Below are 23,522 nucleotides of genomic sequence, written 5' to 3'. Positions count from 1 at the left end.
GATGTGCAGGTTTGTTGAATAGAACACTAATTTATACACTGTAGGAGAGATGTGTAGAATCGGTGGATAGAACAGCAATATGCACACTGTAGGAGAGATGTGTAGGTCTGGTGAATAGAACCCCAATATGTACACTGTAAGAGAGATATAGGTTTGGTGAATCGAACAGCAATATGTACACTGTAGGAAAGATGTGTAGGTTTGTTGAATCAGTTCAGCAATATGTACTGTAGAAGAGATGTGTAGGTTTTGTGAATAGAACAGCAATATGTACACTGTAGGAGAGATATGTAGGTTTGGTGAAACGAACAGCAATACAGTATGTTCACTGTAGGAGAGATGAGTAGGTTTGGTGAATAGGACAGCAATATGTACACTGTAGGAGAGATGAGTAGGTTTGGTGAATAGAACACCAATACATGTATGTACACCATAGGAGAGATTTGTAGGTTTGGTGAATAGAACAGCAATATGTTCACTGTAGGAGAGATGTGTAGGTTTAGTGAATAGAACACCAGCTTTGCAAGGGCCAGTAAATCTCCCCTTTTGCAAGGTGTTACCGAGTTAAAATTGTGCAGAGGTATTTAGTTACAATGCATATCTACATTTGATATGTCATATTTTTAGTCATTTGCCAAGCAACCTTCAGGGCTAATGTTGGTCATCCAAACAGAGATTTGGTCGTCAGGGGTGACCATTAAAAATTTGCTCTTCGATGACAACATATATATTCTTTTCTACCGACCTATTAAATAATACCAACCATTACACTGTATACAGCAGTTTTAAGGATAGCTACAAGAGTACTGCACAGTTTGGTCACAACATACAGTGTTCACTAATAGTGATCTGTTTGATAACATTTTGACCTATGGTGTACCAGAGTACTTCCCAACATCTATATATACACATTGATAGTACACTGATCTTATTGATAGTGCACAACAGGTGAACAAACTACAGGAGTATATTGCTGTCCTATCCTATCCAGTACTATCACAACATAGTTACAAGTATAGATATGACGGTATAATACTATCCCTATTGTGATACAGCAGCCTGTTCGAAATTACTTATAAAAAATACATTAATCAGTCACTTTGGTCCAGTGGAGTCCTTACCAACACTACAACTCTACTGACTTGAGTCTAGTCGCTCTATTATCCGTTTGCAAAGAGGTTCTCATATAAACTTGTTTAAGTCACTTTCAACACTTTTCCAAATTAGTGGCTGGATTCATGAATTGTATTAACTAAAACATAAATATGGAGCATTTACAATAGCTTTACTGCATACTGTATAGTATAGAATAGCTTTACCAAAACAGAACAATACTGTTCAACATGTTCTAGCTTCTTTTACAGTAAATATAGGCTCTAAAATCATAATGATCCCAGAGCTTTTAAAAACAACAACTTGGTATAAAGAGAATCATAAAGACTTACCATTATAAATTACATTGCTAAAAAAAAAAAATCTGCAAATTAGAATGTCTCTCCTCGCTAAACAAATTTCAACTGTTTGTCTTCAAAAGCCACAAAACTGCTTTTCAAACGAGCGCTACAGAGAGACTGCTACAGTAATAGCACAAATTTATTATTTTAGTGGATCTGTTTTTTCCTGTCCATAGATGCAGATCGTACATGTACCAGGAAGTAAAGCTACAAACAAACGGTGACTTTTATAATATTCTTTGAAAAAGACACTGCCACAACCTTAGTATTGCACTCTGCAAACCATGTCGCTTAGTTTAAAACTTGATCCATCAGGGTAGAAATTAACAGCAACACACACACATTTGCACACTATGCTGTGAGAGCTATACACTATGCAGTAAGATATCGTTATATATATATATCTGTATCAGAGTTATTCCCACAGCAAAACTAAGATCTCTCGGTCGCGGGAAATGAGACTTTCCTGTAAAATATACGCGGAGCTTTCCTCCTTGAGTCACAAGCAGGGATGGAAGGAGAAATGCCAGCAACTTTGAAACAGACAGACTTGGTAACTTCCTGGCAACTGACAGGCTCGTTTCCAGTCTTCAATCGCACCTTTCCTTTTCTTGTAAACAAATCTCTCCAGAGGTCGGGGCACCAAGAAAATTGGATGGGAAAGTTTGAAAATTGAAGTTTGATTGACTACTCACAAAAAAAGGGAGGGGAATAAACGAGAGAAAAACAACAAGGCTGAAATGTCTTCTGTTGCGGCCTACTTTTTCTAATGCCAACCTGTTAAGTAACACCTGTGAAGTCCTCTGACGTGTAATATTCAAGCCAGCATACTTCTCAATAGAATGAAATTATGAAACCAAAACAGAATCAGAAATCGAATCGGGAGCGATAATGCGTTGGATCTGTCAATAACTGGTGATAAGTTCTTTATCAGTGCTTTAGAAATGTGCTGTCCGCACTTATTAATTAATTAATTAATGTCACTTTTATGACAGTACCTCTTGATATGAGTCAACGAGGTTCTTGTATTAACAACTATTACAAGAAAAGAAAAGGAAATTAACTCTCAAGGGGGGGGGGGGGAGGAACAGGAGGGGCAAAGGAAAGGTTGATGTACATATTTTCAGGGTTTTTTGTATACGAAATTAGCGATTGTGCACGTCATAAAGAATGATATTAAATTAAGAAAGGGGCCCAAACAGAATTGTTAGATCACCAAATCCTTATAGCATAATTTAGCAAGCTTGGTTGCAATATGACCTAGGTAGTTCCAATGTCAGAATGTAACCATGGCAATTGTGGATCTTAAAAACAGATGCACACAAGGAAATATATTTAGCTTTTTTTTCAACAGCTTGGTGTCCCGTATTAAACACACCGATCAGTTCCTAGGCCTTCCTTTCTAACAATGTTTGCTTCTTTGGTGTGCGTCACTGGAAGGCGAATGGGTCAAACACACGCACTGATATACTAGTACACTAGTTTATGATGATGCACTGTTGTAGGAATGGGGAAAAAACACACGCACTGATATACTAATTACACTACTTTATGATGATGCACTGTTGTAGGGATGGGGAAAAAACACATGCACTGATATATACTAGTACACTACTTTATGATGATGCACTGTTGTAGGGAAGGGGAAAAACACACGCACTGCTATATACTAGCACACTAGTTTATGATGATGCACTGTTGTAGGGATGGGGAAAAAACACACGCACTGATATACTAGTACACTACTTTATGATGATGCACTGTTGTAGGGATGGGGAAAAACACACGCACTGATATACTAGCACACTACTTTATGATGATGCACTGTTGTAGGGAAGGGGAAAAACACACACACTGCTATATACTAGCACACTAGTTTATGATGATGCACTGTTGTAGGGATGGGGAAAAAACACACGCACTGATATACTAGTACACTAGTTTATGATGATGCACTATTGTAGGGACAGGGAAAAAACCAGTGGTGTAAAAGTCTGACAAGAGGGGATTGATGGCGGTATAACTCCAGGGCTAAAGGTTAATTTGAGGACCAGGAAAAATATGGCATACAGAATAATGTATAACTCACTTTTATAACCTAAACATGAAGACATCGATAATGGGGCATGGTAACATACTTGTCCCATGGCTTTTGCCACCCTTGGTGGGGGAGGGGCCTTATATGCTACTGTTTGAAGAGTTCCACAAACTGTGCCACCAGCAATCACAAATAAAACTTCAAAAAAAGGTCTCTTTCCAAACAAATTTCAGGTGAAGATAGATCTTCGGAACCTTGTAGAAACTTGAAAATCAACTTAAAAACTAATTGTTCGAAAAGCACAAGAAATAAACCTCCTGAAAGTTTTCAACAGACTAGAAAGGAAAAATGACAGTTTGGTACAGTTAATAACTATAAATGAGATTATTTTACTGATTCTGATTTAAATTACAGTATATACTCTACTGTAGGCATGGCAGACACAGCTTTGTGTATGGATGTTAACACATGTATGGGGTGGAGTGTATAGGGAAATGCAAGTCACCTCTCAGAGAGCATCATCTCAAAATATATTATGATGCACTATGTGTGCCCTATGTGTGAATGTTACACTGCCACACAATAGAGTTTGGTCGTGACCTTGTGAAATTTATATAACTGTTTTCGAGGTCAGACATTTACAGGAAGCAATGAAGTGTGACATTTGTGATGAGCCCTCACACCATATAAAGCTTATAGTAATGTCTCTAGACCGTCACGTAAAACCAACACTTTGTCCGACTGATGTCAGTGCACATCCTCAATGGTTTGCACAAGTTTCAATGCAAATATACAGTGCTAAAGATGTTTATAAATGCCATGTTTAGCTTTATACACAATACCATACGGATGCCTAGAGCCTTATTTGTAATCAAGATATGTAATAAACATTGTCAAGACTATTAAACCAGCCTCAGTGAGTATTAAATAGACTGCATTTCATGGAGTTTTGCATGACAGAAAAACATGAATCAAATTGATATATATGAATAGTGATTGTATGGTGAAAAAAGAAAACGTAAGGATTTACTTGAGGGGTTACAGCCAGATTTGAAATCTGGGGATGGACAGCCAGCAGTATTGCAGTATAATATCATGTGGGGGCTGGGAGGGATGGGGATGGGAGAAGGGAGGGTATGGTAGGGGAGAAAGAGGGTAGGGTAGGGTAGGGAAGGTAGGGGAGAGGTTTGAATATAGAGGTGCTATACTGAATGTGGAAGACAGTATAAGTAAGTACTTCATTCCAATAATTGAATAAGTCAGTACTAAGTTGAACAATAAACTCACGTCATGAATGTTGTCCAGCTCGTAGCGAAAGTCTGTATTCAGCTGCTGTGTGCTCCCATCACTGCTGGACAGCGGGGGGAACATACCTCCATTAGGCTGGTGTGCGGTCGGTGATGGTGTGTCGGTGTCATCAATCTCATAAATATCTTCTCCATCCTCCAGTTCGGGGTTGAACTCCACCGGATGCGATGGAACAGCCGAGGAAAATGGCCTCGACGGTTCTGGAGGGGGTGGGGTAGGCCTCGAAGGGGACGAGGTAGGTCTCGGGGTAAACGGTATTGACGGTTTGTTGACAGGAGGCAACTGAGGCGGGCGGGAAGGGCTAGGGGGAGGCGAGTGAATTGGTAGGGTAGGTGCTCCAGTAGGTCTCTTAGTATTGGGAAGTGCGGGAGGGGACTTCAGTGCTGTATCTTGAGTCGATGGCGAACGGAGAGCTTGCCGGATTGGTTTGTTAGTCGCCTTCGGCAACGGTGGCGGTTTAGACTGAGTGGGAGGGGTGAGCGGTGACGGTGAATGGCGTAAACGAGGTGAAGGCAGAGTACCACCAGCTCCCTGTGATTGTTGCTGCTGCTGCAACCTCTTCTTGAGGTCGCTGACCAAAGACATGGTGCGTTAAAAATTGTAATGTAGTAATAGTGCTGTGGGATTGTGAAAGAAAAAAACAGTCTTTAGGAATATAAGGTATGGAATTAGGACAACAGCTATATAGCATGAACTCATATAACATGTTGTGGAACAAGAAAGGACTACACACATTCACATACATCTTAAGGGTGGGAATCATCAAAATACCTTTTACAGCGTTTGAAGTATTGGTCATATATAATTGCTTGGACCCATTAATATTTTTCCTTTTAACATTCTCTCTCGAGGCTGGTTGCCAATTTATAGACCAAATACTTCAAAGCAAAGTTAAGATTGTTGCCAAGATTTCTGGATCCATAGACTAGGTGTGAAGAAGATCGGTATTGAGCAGTCTGTATGGACTACAGACACACTCTCCCTACCCCACCCACCCCCCCCCCCCCCGTCCCCGACCCGTCCACCCATCTTACTGAATACAACAGTGTGTATAGGGTTAACCTATCACATTAAGCAAGAACCACTGCACAAGTATACAGCATATCATGGGTTTACCCTGTAATAGCCATTAATTTAAAATGTTTCAAAACTGAAAAACATGTCACCCAAAAGTTACCATCAGGGGAGTAGCCAGTATGTAGCACTGTAGGCCCAGGCCTACACTTTTTTGGCCAAGTTATCTTTTTTCTTTAAAAACACCTATAATTCAAATCCATAAGCTTGCTGGACGAGTTTAAGAGTCTAGACAGGAAAAACTATTGAAATGAACGTTGCAAGAAACTTATATGGCTAAATTAGGTGACCTATTCTTCTGTCATCTAGGCTGTCATTTCTATCGCATGCCATTTCATTCAATACTCTACTCGCCGAAAAAGACTAGGATCCGATCTTGTCAGTTTTTTAAGATCTAGTTAAGAACCCGTTTACGCAGATAATATTTCAGTTGAGAAACATTGCACAGTCAAATAAGCCGATCGTTGATTAACAGACTTTATAGAGCTGCAGCACTTTGTTGCCTGTTGTTGTCACGATTGGCGTTCCAAGTTCCAAGAACACTCAGGAAGGGCCGTTTCCGGCCATCTGGGGTGTTTGTAAAACCCAACATTGTTTTGTATGCTCCGCGCCAACCGATGGTGGCGCTCCGCTCAGATAGTCGTGCCTACAACTTTGAAAATCTTGGCTAAGCCCATGACCATGACTCAATACTTTCATTAAGTGGGTTGTTGATAACAAGAAGGTGATTAGGAAGTATAATTCAGTGATGTCTTTACAACAATATGCAAATATACTCATGATGTTGAAAGCTTTGCAGTATAATGAGTATATATATCATGTTCAAAGTGCTTCACCATAAGCTAGTGCTTACTGTGTGCATCCAGTATAAGAATAACTTTATCAGTTATTGGTTTTGGTCTAAATCATAAGGCAATGCTATTAAAATTCAGCCCATCTTTTTCGTTTCATCACAAGAACAAAAATATTTCTTCCCAATTTGCTGAGATTCGATCATAAAAAGAAATCGAAAATTCTGCACTATGACTAATTTACACAGTGGAAGATGTAACCATGGCTACTGTGGGCTAGCGACATTAACAGTTAGATATCACTAATGGCTACATGAACTCAATGTGGCTAGACAGACTTGCATGATATGAATTAAACTAAAGTGATAGGAATTCAAATTAGTTTCTTCCAAAGTACTATCCATTGTAGGCCTAAAGCAAGTAGCCTTACAAAGTTGCATTCGTAGACTAGCCTTCCCCCAGACATGGTCTCAGCAAAATCAGATGCACACACATGATGACAGGTTAGGCTTAAGTTTGGCTTTACGTTACTCTGTAATGTTAGAGGCATTGAAGACTCGCTCCAAACCGCGTGCCGCGCTCTGAAAAAGTTAATTTTCCATTGCTTGCAAGAGTGAAGTTTTCTGCTTGTTGCTACAAAATGCAGACAGTAATGAAACGTGATACCTTGTTATCTTTAGCTGGACCTAAGATGTCCATTGCTGTATCGTTTGTAGACTGTGGTGTGGGTATTGACAGCAGCTGTATGTACTGACTGTACACTAGTGTTTAATTACCGACGGTAGCAAGCTGTGTGCATTTTTTCTGGGATCGATGGTGGTGTCTAACACTTGTTACACCTCATTCGAAGCTAGGTCAGATTACCAGCATTAGACGTTTCTTTTTGCGCGAGTCTTCACACCCTTTACGTTACAGTAATGAAAGGCATAACTTGGGCTTAATTCTGCAAGTGTGAGTTCTGTACCCTCCTGACTGAACCAGGGAAAGCTCCCTGGTTGCATTGAGTAGGGAATACAATATCACAGCCACATGTTTAAAAATCTGCTTTAATTGTTCTAACTATAGCACGCTATAGCTAGGAAAGTTTTGTGATTACGTCATCAACCTGCCACTGTCATAAATCGACCTCGTAAATCCACCTTAGCCTAGATGTAGCTTCTTAACACCATTAGGCTCTTTGTGTAAACGGTGATATCCCTATGTTCCGACGTCTCTATGTTCTGACGTCTCTATGTTCCGACGTCTCTATGTTCCGACAAAAAAAAAAAAATTCAGAGCAATTTTTTTTATCCAAATTATTCGTTTGTACAAAGAAAGCTAGTTTTGTGACCCCAATAATTTGTGACCCAAGTTTTTTTGGGACTCAATTTTTCTCGGACCAACATATTTTCAGACCAAATTTTTGGAGACCAAAATTATTTTCACGAAAAAAATGTGACCCAAAGTTTGTTATGACCCAAACAGTGCTTGTGACCAAAAATTTCTTGTGACCCGAAATTTGTTTGTACTCAAATTTTTGGGGACCAAAATCGTTTTGAGCCAAACCAATTTTTGAATAAAATGTGTTTACATTTAGTCCAAAATATGTTGTAGGCCTACCATTTTTGGGGGGGGGCAGTGGCCTGCGCAAATAGGGGGGCAATAGCCATGCCCCGCTTAACCTCGGGGCTCAGTCGGGGGAATTTGAAAACGTCCACACTGCATGCGACGCATGCTGTTTGTGACCAATCATTGCCCCTTGTTAAATTTCATAACTATCGGGCGGGTAAATGTGAAAACTATAGATATCGCTTGAGCAATATAAAAAAGTTTTCTGCAGCGTGGACACAAAACATCGCAGGGCACCAACAAAAAATCCAAGGCAGGTCGATTCGTAATCTCAAGAATCTTTTCCATGATAGCGTGCTATAATTGGGGTCTATACAGCAGACCTTTAAAACCATTCAGGTTGGCCTACAGGGATCAAACTCAAAGTTAGCCTAACAATAGACCTAGCTACCACTGAACCAGGCCGCAACAGTAACCAGTTTGGAATCTAGTGCCATTTCGCCATAGGTTTTGAAGCTTTCCGCAATATCGGAAAGGCTAGAAACCTATGGCGGTTTCAACCGAATTTCGAAGTCATTCAGCAAATATATTTTATTAATGTAATCAATTATTTTTATAAATGACGCCAAAAAAATGGGATATAATTAGCCCCTTACCCGGGCAAACAGGGTTTCAGAGGAATTTCAAAGTCATTAACACACTGCAGATATTTTATCTATGTGATCAATACATGTTATAAAATATAAATGTCGCAAAAGGAATATATCGGGTACATTTCACCCCTAGCTCAGGCAAATAATTAAGCCTTTCAGAGGAATTTCAAACTCATTCCCACAGATATTTCATTAACGTAATCACAAACTGCTATAAATGTTGCTAATGGAAAAGCATGGGTAACATTTTACATAAATATTTCTGACCTATGCTACATACTAACGTTACTCCTACCCACAACACTGTGCTCTTTCCGCCATAGAAAAAAAGCACTTTCCGCCATAGAAAAAAAGCACTTTTTCTATGGCGGAAAGTACCGATGGCGGAATTATACGACCCCCCATCTCTAATTACTGTCTCGAGGCCTACTTAGCCTAGCCTAGGCCCTATTGGCCTAACACACAGTATCCTCACTGAGGATCAAGATACACAATGCCGTCTGCTGCTAATACTAAGAAGACCTTACCAAGCGTAAGGCCCTGAAACGAACGCTACATGATTCTTTGATAAAGTGAACTCACACTTACCTGATAGTGATGGGCCTAGTTTAGTTATTTGAGAAACTTCATTCCTTCAACATTGTCGTGTGTCGTGATCTGTGTATATATATCTTATTGTAATGTAATTCAACGTAGTTCCAAATCGTCGAGTAAGCTGTACGGGACACTGTTTACAATCATAGGCGACTGATTCGACTCAAGTGTACTTTGAATGTACATTCGGACAGTTGTAGTACTAATACTCCTTCATTAGTACATAGGTAAAGGTTACAAGTGTTTTGGTTACTTAGCTAGGGGTTCAGCTACCGTGTTGGTTAGTTCGTTCAAACTTTCCACTTCCTCTTCCGTGTTTAGATTAAAAACTTATTATGTAATAGCGCCACCGTTGCTGCCAAAACTTTGTTTTTAACATCGATTACAAGGAAACTTGGGTGTAAGAGTGTTGGGATTTGGTGACCAGGGTCAATCTTTAGAGACTAACTTATTGCACAGAACGTTGAGGGACAGATGCTTGTGAGGGGCAGTACTATCTGTGTCCTCACCGAAATATGTCAGCGAAATCACCACTTCTTACCCTGTATCGTTGCATAATAATCAGCGTTTATTGTTACGAAGCTTAAGCGACCACGTGTGGCTTCCAATTCAACATTTTTTTTAACCCATTTATTCAATATTTTTGCTTCCCACCTCAAATCCTACACCCACAGCAGTGCCTTTCCCTTGTGTTTTCTTGTTGTAACCAGTCCTTTCAAAACTCCAGTACCCCATAAATTACAAGTAATCCTCCCATTCCCTTTTGATTAAGAATATCCAAATTTTAAAGCTACTCCAATAGTTCAATATAATACGAAAATAGTTTACCTCTGTCTCTCATAGTTGATTCAGCTTTCCAAATGTTGGGATTGTGAGATGGGCATCTGTTTGTTACTATTCAACCACACAAATCCAATATTCCACAAGAAGACAAATAGAACAGAAGACCTGATTAAATCAATACCACTTTTATTCATAAGCTGTAAAACATGCAATCATCTACCAGTTAACTTAAATCATACACCTTCTGCCCAATACAAAATCACAACGTTACTTCATGCGTAGTGTACATTAACCAGGTTGAATTCAAATAAAGACTTCCAACATATAATACTTTCCCAAAACTTATAAACCTCTTTTCTTTTAAAACATAAATTTCAACAGAAACAAATAAGAGATGTAACATCACGATTCAGGGAACATTGACATCAAAGGTGAATTATTTCATTCTTTATACATGTAAGTTAATCTTGTAGTGATAATCTTGTGTTAATCTAGTTAATCTTGTGGAGTTCGTGTGAGATTCTCATCTCCTTTCTCTGCATGTGTAAAACATTCTATGCACACTAATGATGGTATCGCAGATTACAGACAATGCCAAAAATGTCTGTTAATTTTATAACATTTCACTCATGGAAATGATGAGGGTTCAGAGATGTCATCAACAATTGATTACTGGCAAAGAAAAGTCGATTATGATACATGCCTAGTAGAATAAATTGACAATTTATGATTAAATAAATTTGCTGCAAATTTACACCATAATCTGGATGACAATGAAATTTAAATTTATGTATCTTACACATTTCTGTTGCATAACCCTTTGGGAACAAAATTACAGCCTTTATGCATTAATACAAAGTTAATGTTTAATTTGGGCTAATCTTAATTACTGTAGCAGTGGCACTGGTAGCTGCTCACATATCTTGTCTGAGAATTCTCTTGCGACCTGAAATTACATCTACATTAGCAGTTTAACTGGAATCACTGTGCTCAATTGGGAAGCTTCATAATATTTCAAGTTAATTGCCGCTGTCACAAAGTTTAATATCCCTAAAGTAAAGTTTAGTATCCTTTCAACACTTAGCACAGGATTCACATACTAAACCTTGGAAGAAGTCGTTTTTTAAAGCACCGTATAACATCGAGATTAGCTTCACACGATCGTATTTAAATAATTTACTTGAACAACATTTGTGTCGTTTTCCTTTAGAAAAAGATAGCTACAAATATTCTTACACTAAGCCAATGTAGCTGTGGACTAATTGGAGAACTCCCTAAAAACCTTAAAATAAAAATTAGTGTATTAAGGTAATCATCCTCTTCACTCTATCCATGTACAACAAAGTCTTCATCCAAGGCTCATGGAGATGGAATAAGGTCATTGCTTTCAGTTTATCATGAATGAAATCATTCACCTCTTAAAATATCTTAACCAAAGTTATTGAAATTGTGTGTAATCTTCGGTTCTACTCCGGCCAGCAAGTCTATTGTATCATGAAAAAAATCATAATTTTTTCAACAATGTGGAGTACAACAGCCTACTGTAAGTTTTTTTGAGATGTATGAAATATGATTATAACATTTGCTAAAACTTGACTAAATTTCCGACATAACTTTCTCTATTTAATAACGAATTTGTAAATCCCCTTGACTTTGATCGATTAACTACACCCCTAATCAATCGATCAATCCATTAACTACACAGAAAATATTCAAAACAAGTCTGAACAAAATTGAAATAACCTCAACGAAAGTGATATCAAATTATTAAAAATTGAAAAGTCGAATCTCTTGACATAGAAAGAGAACCACAGAAGCAAAGGAATATATCTAAAGGGATCAAAAAAATGCTTTTACACATCAATCATGTCTGTGCGGAACTGTCGGACACTGTAGTTAATTGCTGGTGGTTGTGAATACAAATATATATTATAGATACAACTGATCAGACAATATAGATTCCTTAAAAACATAGCTGAAAAATAACTAGCACAAATACTGCTTTGTACACTTATAAGAAGCAAAATGACTAACGCAAGATTGACAAGCAAATTGTAAGAAAATTTTGCAAAAAAGAGCAAATACATTTGTGGCTAGAATAGGATTGGCAAAAAAAGTCAGTTCCAGAAAAAAACAGTCAAGTGAGAAGAGTAACTACACCCCCCCCCTTCCCTCCCCCCCCTCCCCCCAGCAAACCACTGGTAGTTAAGGGAAGGCTCGAAAATTTAACCGACGATCATCACCGGCCCAGCCAGCAGCACACCACTGCTTGTTATGCAGCCTGCATATCACACACCCTTGAGTGCACACATGCACTGACCCTCAATGAAAGTAATGAGCATCCAGTTCTCAACAGAGAAGCGCTTCTATTGTTTGTGAACAAAAGCTGTACTTGGCTTTTCCTGGTCTGTGGTTTTCATGTAACAATAGCACTCTGACCACAGTAGCAGGAGATTTATTTCAAAATTGAGTTGGAATCATGATACACCGTTTTCGTATTGAATGTGTCAAAATACTTTCTGACTTCTTTCCCTGTTCAAATATGATTCTCATTCACTAACACTGATCCATCTTTTTTTTTTCCTTAGTTTCCGACGAAACAATTTTTATCTTCTAGATGATGTTTTGATTCATGAAGAAGTAAATAGTTATACCAAGTGTGGTGTATTTTTAATTGATTATGTAAGACTTATTTACAGGTATATGACAAAAAAACCAGAATTCATCAACTGAAATAGAAAGCACTTGTTTGCATTCGCCCAAGTTGCCCTTTATTTTTAATCATGTACTTTATTGTGTATGGATAAATCACATTGGAGAACGAAAATATTATTCCAGTGAAAAGTACTCAAGGTTAAAACCTTCAATCCATTGCCACAGCAACAGTGTACATAAAATACATTTCCTCTTCAACACTACAGCACATACCTTCTAAACAACTGCTGGTTTCCAGCTAATTTAAAGTTTTAACAAAGCTATGCAAAGTGTGTGTTTTTTTGTTTTTTTGCAAACCTATGGTTAGGCTAGATTTTCCCATTGACTTAGTGTTAAACCTGCAGCGAGAATTCTATGATCCTTTTGTATACAACTTGGACCAAAGTGGCAGCTCATTATTTGGTCTTCTTTTGTAATTTAGAGGCTTAATTTGTGGTCTCATAGTCAGTGCATACAACTCTCCACACTCTTGGAAGCCAGGAAATGTGTGCGTTCAAGCGTGACTCATTAACAGCAAGTTGGTGTGTCATTACACTGGTTAGCAACGGGCAGGGCCGGCGATGATCGTTGGTTAAATTTTGCAAGCCTTCCCTAACAGGAATTGGCTGGAACTCAGTAGAACCCAATACTTCATTCCTGGTTTTAAATACTGTCTAAGCAACACAATATTATGTGCTCTTTCATAAAGCACATATAGGAAGTGCCGACAAAAAGACAAACAAAAATTAAGAAAAAAGAAAGAAAAAGAAAAACACAATATGCAAAGCAAGCATAAAGAATGGAAACTAACGACACAAATCTCTCCCAAAGTTACTCTAACCGAATTCGTAGCTCATGAAGAAATATTCTTGCGAAGTTGGAATCCAGTCACAGGACGGCGGCAGAATGTCAAACCCGATGAACTTGAACGTTCGGACGAGTTGCTTCATGTCGTTCCGTTTCTTGGAGAAGAAGACGATCGCCCTCGAACTGAACTCTTCAGCTACGTCCAGAAGTTCCACGAGACTGCAAGAATAACAACGAATTGGAAAAGTTTGTGAAAATGGAAGAGAAAATCGGAGATGAGAAGGCGGCAAATAAGAACTGTGCATAGAAATTTGAGAAAATTTTCACTGATTCTGAGAATTTTAAACTCTGCTACATTTAAATTCCCCAATTTAACCTAATTCGTGTAAAGTCCACTTTTTATTAACCATACATTTTTTGCCTTGACCCAAACCATCAGCCTCTTCTTGTTTTTCACAGTAGCTTTAACAAACTTACCTGTCCCTGCTGCATTCATGCAAAGGATCTTCAGGTAGTTGGATATACAGCATCCCTCTAGTCACCGCAGTGTCCCACTTCACCACAGCCTTCTTGTCACCGAGCTGATGCAGAAATGTTAGAAATCTGACCTTTCCTTTCCCATCACCGGGGCTCTGAAATAAGGAAAGAAATGTCAGAAGATTTAATATTTGCCAGATACAGTTGCACACGTTTGGTAAATTGTTCCAATTAGAGAAACAAGCACACCACCATCGTTATCATTAAACCACGCGATAGAGATGACAGTATGTAATGTCGCATGATATTCCACGCATGGACATGTTTACTTCAGGTGAACAGGTCTCTTATCACAGTGTATTTGTCACTTTGTGACATAAATGAAATAGTGGAGTAATTGCAGATTATTCTACAGTTACAGGCTTTGCCTTGTTAAGCCAAACAGTTGGACTTGATTGTTAGAAAACGGAAATCGTCATTTGGGGCCAACATCCTGGTTTTGAAAAAGAAAGAAATATGTTAAAAGAACTGGAAACAAACAACCAGAATTCTTTTGAAATTTTTAGAAAATTGAATTTTCTTGTTTTACTTTGTAAGGGGCCAGACTCGAAAAGTTGTCTTAATTCTGCTCTTGCTGCCTCTTCATTGCTATATAACTTTTTATTAACGAATTGCATGTCATCGTGATTTAATGGCAGAAATAAATGAGCCATAAACATAAATTATACAGTGCAGTAAACAACTAAAGAATGACTCACTGCAAAGAATGCCGATGCAAGCAGTCCTTCCTTAGTTGGACTGTTTTTTTCTGCCTTCAGCAGAGTGGCGCTGTTTGTCAACCCTGAAGGGACATCAGGAGCACCGCTGCGGTCCACGGCCCAGCTGGAAAGTGTAATTCTTGCAGCTCTCCCTGTGTGGTAAAAAAAATGACATAAAAATGTGAATGGCATCTCTTGAGAAGAACATGTTAAGTCCTGTTGCCATACAGAAGGAAAACACATTTGGACAAAGTTAAAAGGATTTTCCGATGGCTGAGGTTGATTGCTTTACAAACGTGCTGAGAATTGTCTGAAACTTTCAAGCATTTTGTACTCTGAGGAGATATGCATATTTTTGCAAAGCTTGTGATATTTTGTCAATATATCTGGCAAAAGAAGATTGGGTTTCATCAGAGCGATTCAACTGAAAATGTCTTCCTTTTTCTTTATAATTTGTGAAACATTTCTCCATAGAGAAAATTCCTACAAAAAAGATACATTTTGATTATATTTTAAAGAACAGAGAACTTTGAAAGCTAAGCAAAAGTTGAGCAAAAGTGTATCAGGTTTAGAGGAAATTCAACAAGGATATGATGATAGCCTAAGTATAGAGCATTTGCCCAGCTGACATCACAGGCCCTTGCAGAGATCAAACTTTCTCGATTTGTGGAAGGTTAAGCCACTCAAAATCAAGTAACCATATCTTGAGCTAGGGAAAAGATATAGGGTAAGCAACTAGCAGCATGGAATACTTTTCTCTTCAATTTAAATTTCACAGTGCTTGTCACTAGAAAAATCCTTTTAACATTGCCATCCAACAGGGGATAATGCACAGGTCTAAGAATTTCCCCCACTTTCTCAAAATATTGAGGGAGGCAAACCACATTTCCACAAACAACAAATCCACAAGCCACTCCACTCATCACTAGTGAACAACGGCAATTTTGAGCTCCCGATGTTTTGGAATCAGGAACTCTATATAAATGGAGTGGGCACTCTTACCACAACTTCACTTTGTGCATTAAAAGTTGCTTACATGTTAGTCTGCTTAATTTAGATGACTGGCTCCAATGAAGTTTACTTAACTAGGCTACTATATCTGCAAACAGTTATAACTGACAACCAATAGTTTTGCAACCGTTGTCTGACAGAACTATTATTAGCCTAGGCTAACCTGACAGTTTGAGAGGACACAGAGTGAGAGACTCAACCGAACCAACTGGCAAGACCTAACTATCAGCCACCCAACCATAAAGCTAATCATAATCACTATGATTGTGTCTTGCCTAACTTAGACCTGACAACTACATAATGGACGGCCGTGTTCTGTAGCACTGTGAACAAGTTTCAATGATTCTTTATTTGGTAACTGTAACGTTAGGCTAAAATTGCCTAGGTTAAGTACAGTAGGCCTAGCATTAGAAGCTATCCTTGTAACACTTACAACTCTGCAAGGCTGAGGGCAGACATTTTCCCTCGTCTAGCTAGCCACTTTTGTAACGGTGGATCGTCATCGTCGGACGTCGTGCCTCGATCTAGCATGCTAGACCCCATCAGTGTGCGAACCATGGGTACAGACTTACAAATTTTGGGGAGAACAGGGAACTTTTCAAGCTCGAAAGTTTGGATACACGATCCACCCTTCTTTTTGTTTTGACAATTCAGCTGAAATTGATTCATGATGACGCATTTGTATCACGTTACTGCTGAAGTTGTTTTGTTGACAGACGCCACCACTTCGAGAAACTCGGTCGTCTTTCCTATCAGTAGTACCACTTTGTTACCGTGCCAAGGTTTGCCGAGAGAGTGAGGGCGGGGAGGGGGGTGAAGGGAGGGGATGTAGGCTACAGCCCGTGGTCAAGGTGACTTGGAGGGAAGGAGAAAATGGGATAAAGAATCTTGTGGTCGCATTTATAGTACAAACGTACTGAAGGAAACATTAACTTGAAAAGGCGGCACTGTGATATAATTGTTCCCAGTGCCCAACCAGTCTTTCGACTGCCCGAGCCACCCCCACCCACCGGGTGGTCTACCAAACATTGCAAAAGTAAGAAAAAGCAGACAGAAGTGAGGGGAATGGGTTTATTTCGTGATATAATTCATTATTTGAGGAATTCCCCCCAAATTCTACATGTAATTTTGATGACACTAAGCACTTTGGAGGAACTTTCGAATATGTAACATGGCTGCATCTAGGCTGGTGAAAGTTTAGTCGTCCAAATTTAATATAAGATCGACAAACATATTTTCAGCACAATATGTGTAAGGATGCCAATACAATTTGACTCAGGTTTTGTTGTTATTTTTGTTTTGCTTTTAAGTTCCTTCTCTTAATATTTTCGTTGTTTTTACGAACCAAGCCAGTGTTTATATCACTCTTTATTTTATTAAATGTTGAATGATAATATGAACACTGATATAATATGAAACGTAATAATATTTCAATAATGTTATAAATTTGGCTGCCACTCTTTGAAAAAGATTAAACTAGTGATCATTATATTGGTTTCATTCCTCCAAAGTGTCAATTTATATTGTGTTTTTTTTTAGTGAATACCTGATTAGCATCAGTTAAACATTTTGCGGAAAATAATGCTGCATAAGTGTGAAAAATATTTATTGAGGGATATGTTTTATTTGACGCATTTGAGCCAGACGAACATGATACACGAAGCTAAAAGAAGTAAAGTGAGCGTTTACCTTTATTTCCGTTTTAAAAAATAGCTTTATTGACCTTCTATGGATATGACATTGACATTAATCAACCGTTTTCACCAAGAAATGTTTGCCAATTGCATATATACATCTCAATACATTCTCAGTACATTATAAAGATATCATTTACTTCATAATTTAGTAAATACATTATTTTGATTGTTTGCTAGCTGTACACAATTCATCAAATAAAATATTCTGCTTATTATTATTACTATAATATATATATATATATTTATATATATATATATATATATATATATATATATATATATATATATATATATATATATATATATATATATATATATATATATTTATATATTTATATATTTATATATATATATATATATATATATATATATATAATATATATATATATACACCAAACCAACAATTTTAAGCGGTACAAACATGGTTGTGACGTCACGGGTGTCCATATATCGAACCTAGGTGGACAACACATACCACATAGAGACACTGTATACAGATACCTATTATAGTTTGCCGAACCAAATAAGACTTCAAACCACCAAAAGAAGATGTTTACCATTCCAAATTACTTGCTCTGATTAAAGCTTGTATTGTTTCGATCAAATCTTCATGCCGACAGGTGACTTATTTACAGATTAGGAGTAAATAAGTTAACCTAATTAAAGGTGAGTGAGCCCCTCGATACCATTGAACACTTAAAGGCTTTTGGCACCGATAATTCTCTTAATTGAGTTAATTATACTTCGCTTGACTTCTCATACCGCTCCCTCTTAATTCACAGTATATAGTGACATAAGCGGTATGTATAGGTCTGAACTTCCTCTGTTGTGGCAATTTTTCTTTTCTTTTTTTTTGGGGGGGGGGGGGTAAGGACCCAACGATAAGGCCGCTTGAAATAATAATCACATCCATAAATTTATATAACGCATTCACGATCCCAAAAAAAATCTTCAAATACACCGTACAACAGTAAGAAGACAAAACACATACACACAAAAAGGCATAATAACCAATTTGAGAAAGGAAGTAAGCTTACAGCCTTTTCAAACAGGTGTGATTTAAGTTTACTATTAAAATAATCCACATATTGAAATTCTTTAACATCATTACGTAGACCGTTGCACCATTTTAGGCCCATAACACTAAAAGACCGTGCAACAAATGTCTTACGTCTTGTTAAAGGAATTAATAGTCGTTGATAGATTATTATTATTATTATTTGATAATTTCATGTCCCGGTTACTTCTTGGCAATTCTACCAAGAGATCGCGCAGATAGTTCATTGGATTTTTGTTCAGACATTTGTACACTACAGTAAGGACCTTATGCTGAATTCGCAATCTAATTGGAAGCCAATGTAGTATTTTAAGACAATCCCAGTTACTGTCATATTTGCGTTTAATTAGCACAGTCTTTGCCGCAATGTTCTGCATTCTTTGAGGCGCATTTAATTCGGAACCTGGTACACCAATGAATATAGCATTTACATAATTATCTAAGTGTGACAGCACCATGCCAAGGCATGAGAGTGGCACATGCGTCCTGATTAACGTACTTCCGAATCTGTTTGATCTTATCTATATATCCACATTGCTCTTCTATATATATGTATTTATGATATTACTCTTTAACGTCATTTGGTCGTCAACCCACGTCGCTAAGTATTTAATTTCCTGTGATCTTTTCACCATTTTCATTTTACCATTTACACATTTATCAACCAGCTTACATTTTAACAATTTCCATCGTGAATCAAGTTGAATGAACTCTGTTTTCGATGAGGTCACTTTCAACCTGTTGCCATCCATCCATGCATATTTTAGTGGGTTTCTGGTTCTTGCGTTATTTCAGCATGCTACTTCCGGTGAATACGAATAACATCCACGACCGTCGTATTTCTGTGTATCAACTTAGTTTCTTTCCGGAAAAAATATAATAAAACTATTTTCGAAGAAAAGTGGTTCGAGACCTCCCCTGCCCCCCCCCCTCCCTCTTGATCCGCCTATGCAATAGATGGGCATTTTGGCTAAGATCATGTGTAGTATCTGTTCCCTTTCGAAGGGAATGGTGATACACACCTGACGATATCACACATTCACATCCCCGATGCAAGGGGACTGGGATTGAGAGCGGATCAGTCGTTCGGTAGTTTGGTTTTCGTGCCCAGGTTCTTTCATGAGCGACTTTTTCTTAAAAAAAAGTATGAATGGGCTGTGTGTGATATGAATGTATATAAGCATTCGTTTTGGTGACGTCATCGGATCCCCGTTGTTTTTGAGGAATTTAAAAAGAGACTTTGACAATGAACGGACTGTCTGTGATATGTCTGTCTGACCATTTTACGGAAATGACGTAAAATCCTGCTAAAGAGACTTCATATAGAACCTCGTAGAAGTCATCCCCGGTGTAGATGACACTACACTCGGTAACGGTGTGTTTCCGCGGTCCTCTTATCGAGACCCCTAATGAGCCATCTCCGCCACCCTGCGTGTTGACCTATAACAAGGGAGGATATAAGTAAATAAAACGTATAGTATGAACAGGATATAAATGCTGAGAAAATCTCATCGTTGATGATGTGGACAGATGCTATAAAGGAATGATAAATAGTATCCATATATGTGAATGAGTATACTATGTATAGTTTAGTGTAGATACATACATTCAAAATGGATGAATGAGACGGGCTCTGTAAGTTTTACATTTAGAAATAGGAGTTTAATCCACGTTAAGCCATCCTTGAACACGTAAGGCAGAAAATTCACTTCGATTTGCATGTAGTATTGCTGTGTAACAAACGCCCTATATATTTTCCGATTTAAACCTGAATGTATAAATGCGTAAATGCGCAGCATATGCGCGGCATATATTCCTGAATAGATAGATGATACGATCCGGATTAGAATAAACACGGCCAAGTAAATACCGCCATTTGTAAACTCTACAATTAATAACGATATAAATAAATAAAAAATCACCATTTTCGGTCTAAGTAGATTAATATGATAACGTTTCCATTTGATAAGATCGCGACATATTTCCATATTTCTCATCTCACCTGAAAGTTGTTTTTACTACCAACAATTCCACTTTGTATACCGCAACCTTGGGCCCGACAACAGTTTGGTTTCACCGGCACACGTTGAGGTGAGAGTTGTTTCGATTCAGGACCCTCGTTTACCTCTGTTTGACCAGACTCCTCTTTCGTGGTTACGAAGTCGACGTCCGGTGGTGTCTGGTTACATTCGATGTCCATAGAGATGCTCTTCACTCTGTTAATAAACTCTTGAACTGGGAATGTTGGATCGTTCTCCAAGTGGTAAAGTAATTCCTCCCAGTAAGATCCAAATGGGTGTGTTTTGTCAATGGTGTCACTCTGAGTACTGACGTATCCATTGACCACGATTCCTAAATTTGGATTCCTCCTGGGCAAACTCTCTACAGAATGGTCCCTTTCGTTCCTGTTTAGGAAAGCCTCTGAAACAGTAGGATCCTGATTCTGACGGTCAGAAGTATTGTCCGACTTTGTTAACTGCAGTACATCTGAGGTCGAATTTAACTCCTCCTTCGTGGAACTAAGAACCTTAATTTGACTATCAAAGTTATCAGAATTTTCGCTTTTCACTAACTGATCTTCTGACGGTGGACGGTTGACTCCGTCGGGACTAGATCTCTTCGTCGGTGATTCTGTGCCCTCTGGATGAGCCGAAGTTTCTGGACGAATCGGTTGATTACCGCAACTATGGCCATTTTCGTCCGAATATCCACTATCGATGGTCGATTGTTTGGCGACAGATTTTGACCGAGGTTGGACTTGCGGTCTCTGCACATCATGATCGGCTGCGGGTTCACTTACAGCGCGAGTTCTACTTAGGTCGACATGCCCAGTGGTTACCTTGGATACCGGTTTGGTCACTGTCTTGGAATCTGTCGTCGGTTCGGATCCCTCTTGTAATGAAGTTAGCAGACTAATCGACGCCCCGTCTTTTGAGAAAATGAAATCTTTGCTTTCTACCTCTTTCATATGGTGGACACTTTTAAATCGTTCTCGCCTGCTAATCCATCCAGTAACACGCTTAATTTCATCAGCAGAACACTGTGTCTCTTGGTCCGTAACGTTTTTCTTCACCCTTCTGCGCGACTTAAGTTTTGGATGTCTTAAATGACCATTTACAACGCCGCCTTTATCGAGTTTGCCGCCCTCATCTGTATAATCTGTGTCGGTCGGTGTCTGGCTGTTAAATTCAAATTCAAATTTTCGCGAAACTGGTTTAAAACAGCTGGAAGGACTGGGGATCAATTCATTGTCTAATTTGTTTGTTTCTACCGAAGTCACATTATCAGATTCTGAAAGAGATCGATATTTCGATTTTCTGGTCAATAATTGTGGGATGTCAGGGTTGCCAGCTGAAATTGGTCTAAAGTAAGTTTCTGATTCGTATCTCGGTCGACCGAACGTATCCTGATATCGCCTCAGCGAGCTCGGCAACTCTGATATCGGACGGAGTATCTCGTATTGGTTATTCGATTCCTCCTTCTGTATAGAATCACAAGAAGTGTTAGTCTCAAATACATCATCCACAATGGAATCCGTTTTGATAGATAAACCGTCCAGGAATGATGAACTTGTTGTATCCTGTGTTTCCGTCAGACTTGGGCGTGGATTTTTGACCTTGGGTTCAACCTTCAGGACTTTCGTCATTGATTCGCGTTTAGTAGCAGCGAAGACTATATCTTTAGACAGATCGTAGAACGCTTTGCCCAGAATCTGCTGTGAACAACGATCGGCGAAATTATGTATCTGCCTCTCTAGGGACGCCAAAGTCGGAACCGGAGCCAAAAACACAGGTGAAGGTGAGGGGGACCGAGAAGGGTTGGGAGAGAAACGATCATCGCAACTGACGGAGAGAGATAGAGATAATGAATCCATTGTGCTGGATCTTTGTGTCATGGACCTTTCGATGCTACACGGATAAGATACTTCGTCTTTCCCATCTGGACCTTTCACGACCCGTTTTATCACTCTTCGTCTAGTCCTCGGCTGTCCTTGGCGATCCCCCGATGGGCTCAGGATAGACCCGCTTCGATTTAAACCGGTACTAGAAGGTGACACGCGGTCATCATAACTTGTTGTAAATAAACTCGGTGTCCTACTGAAGTCCCGGCTGTTGTACTGCTGGTTCATACTACTGCTGCTACTCGTAGTACTCATGTTCGATTCCTTAAAGCTGCTCAATACATGGCACTGGCGAAATAGTGATCCGCGGCGCTCTCTGTTTGTATTTCCTTCGTAAGACGGACTCGACTCTTTGTAGGAGGAGATCTCTAAGCTGTCCTCTGTGTTCGATGAGAAGGAAACGCTCTTCTTCGACATCGACGATGATTTGCTTTCGACGACATCGACCGAAAAGGGACTATTCGTGGTATGTTCTCCTCCCCAAAGGACGGACAGGTGGTATTTGCCTACCGAAGGTGGAATATAACTGATTTGGTAGAAGCCTTCTTTCACCTTCTGATAGTCAAACTCTATGGCGCCTGCCGTATCGTTGTTGTTGTACCGTCCAGCACGGCTTAATATTCCTGCCAAGTCATCCGAAGACGGTCGTCGCGAGTCAAAATCTTCGATCAAACGTTGAACAGTTTCACCGTTTGGACCTGTCGAAGACAAAGAGCTATATACCGTTAGGAATAAAGCGAGAAAGGAGTTGCAATGTAAAATGAGCTGGTTGCAATAATGGATAGCGACCTAGATGACGTAGTATTATATAATTTATTTCAAGGGCGTAGGAACCGGGGGGGGCTGGGGGGGGCGCCAGCCCCCCCAGTGAAAAATG

At 39.0% G+C, this 23,522-nt stretch overlaps 3 protein-coding genes across 10 annotated transcripts in view; all 3 read right to left on the bottom strand.

Moving 5' to 3' along the window:
• The window catches only part of LOC139966931 (tyrosine-protein kinase Fer-like), a 323,597-nt gene extending 313,842 nt beyond the window's left edge, over nt 1–9,755 (bottom strand). For 2 of the 6 annotated variants that reach the window (XM_071970427.1, XM_071970426.1), the window contains exons 1-2: nt 9,455–9,754; nt 4,780–5,417 (exon numbers count right to left, since the gene is read on the bottom strand). In XM_071970427.1, coding sequence (XP_071826528.1) covers nt 4,780–5,385 — 606 coding nt within the window. In that variant the 5' untranslated portion in view covers nt 5,386–5,417; nt 9,455–9,754. Of the gene's footprint in view, nt 1–1,445; nt 2,116–4,779; nt 5,418–9,454 lie in introns of those variants that run through there. The other 4 variants (XR_011792797.1, XM_071970425.1, XM_071970428.1 and 1 more) reach the window with 4 other exon arrangements.
• Nucleotides 9,756–10,412: 657 nt separating this feature from the next.
• Nucleotides 10,413–16,521, bottom strand: LOC139967117 (ornithine decarboxylase antizyme 1-like). The gene is given in 5 exon segments (XM_071970835.1): nt 10,413–13,963; nt 14,222–14,376; nt 14,980–15,075; nt 15,077–15,131; nt 16,424–16,521. Coding segments are annotated over 5 exon segments (594 nt in total). The 3' UTR covers nt 10,413–13,773.
• A 1,547-nt stretch (nt 16,522–18,068) lies between these two features.
• The window catches only part of LOC139966916 (uncharacterized), a 151,081-nt gene continuing 145,627 nt past the window's right edge, over nt 18,069–23,522 (bottom strand). For all 3 annotated transcript variants that reach the window (XM_071970398.1, XM_071970396.1, XM_071970397.1), the window contains 2 exons: nt 20,747–23,343; nt 18,069–20,184 (listed from right to left, as the gene is read on the bottom strand). In XM_071970398.1, the coding sequence (XP_071826499.1) occupies nt 19,972–20,184; nt 20,747–23,343 (2,810 nt within the window). In that variant the 3' untranslated portion in view covers nt 18,069–19,971. The remainder of the gene's footprint in view (nt 20,185–20,746; nt 23,344–23,522) is intronic.

The sequence above is a fragment of the Apostichopus japonicus genome, chromosome 4 (assembly GCF_037975245.1).
Source record: "Apostichopus japonicus isolate 1M-3 chromosome 4, ASM3797524v1, whole genome shotgun sequence".
Classification (NCBI taxonomy): domain Eukaryota; kingdom Metazoa; phylum Echinodermata; class Holothuroidea; order Aspidochirotida; family Stichopodidae; genus Apostichopus; species Apostichopus japonicus.
This window is presented reverse-complemented; position numbering and strand designations above follow the sequence as displayed.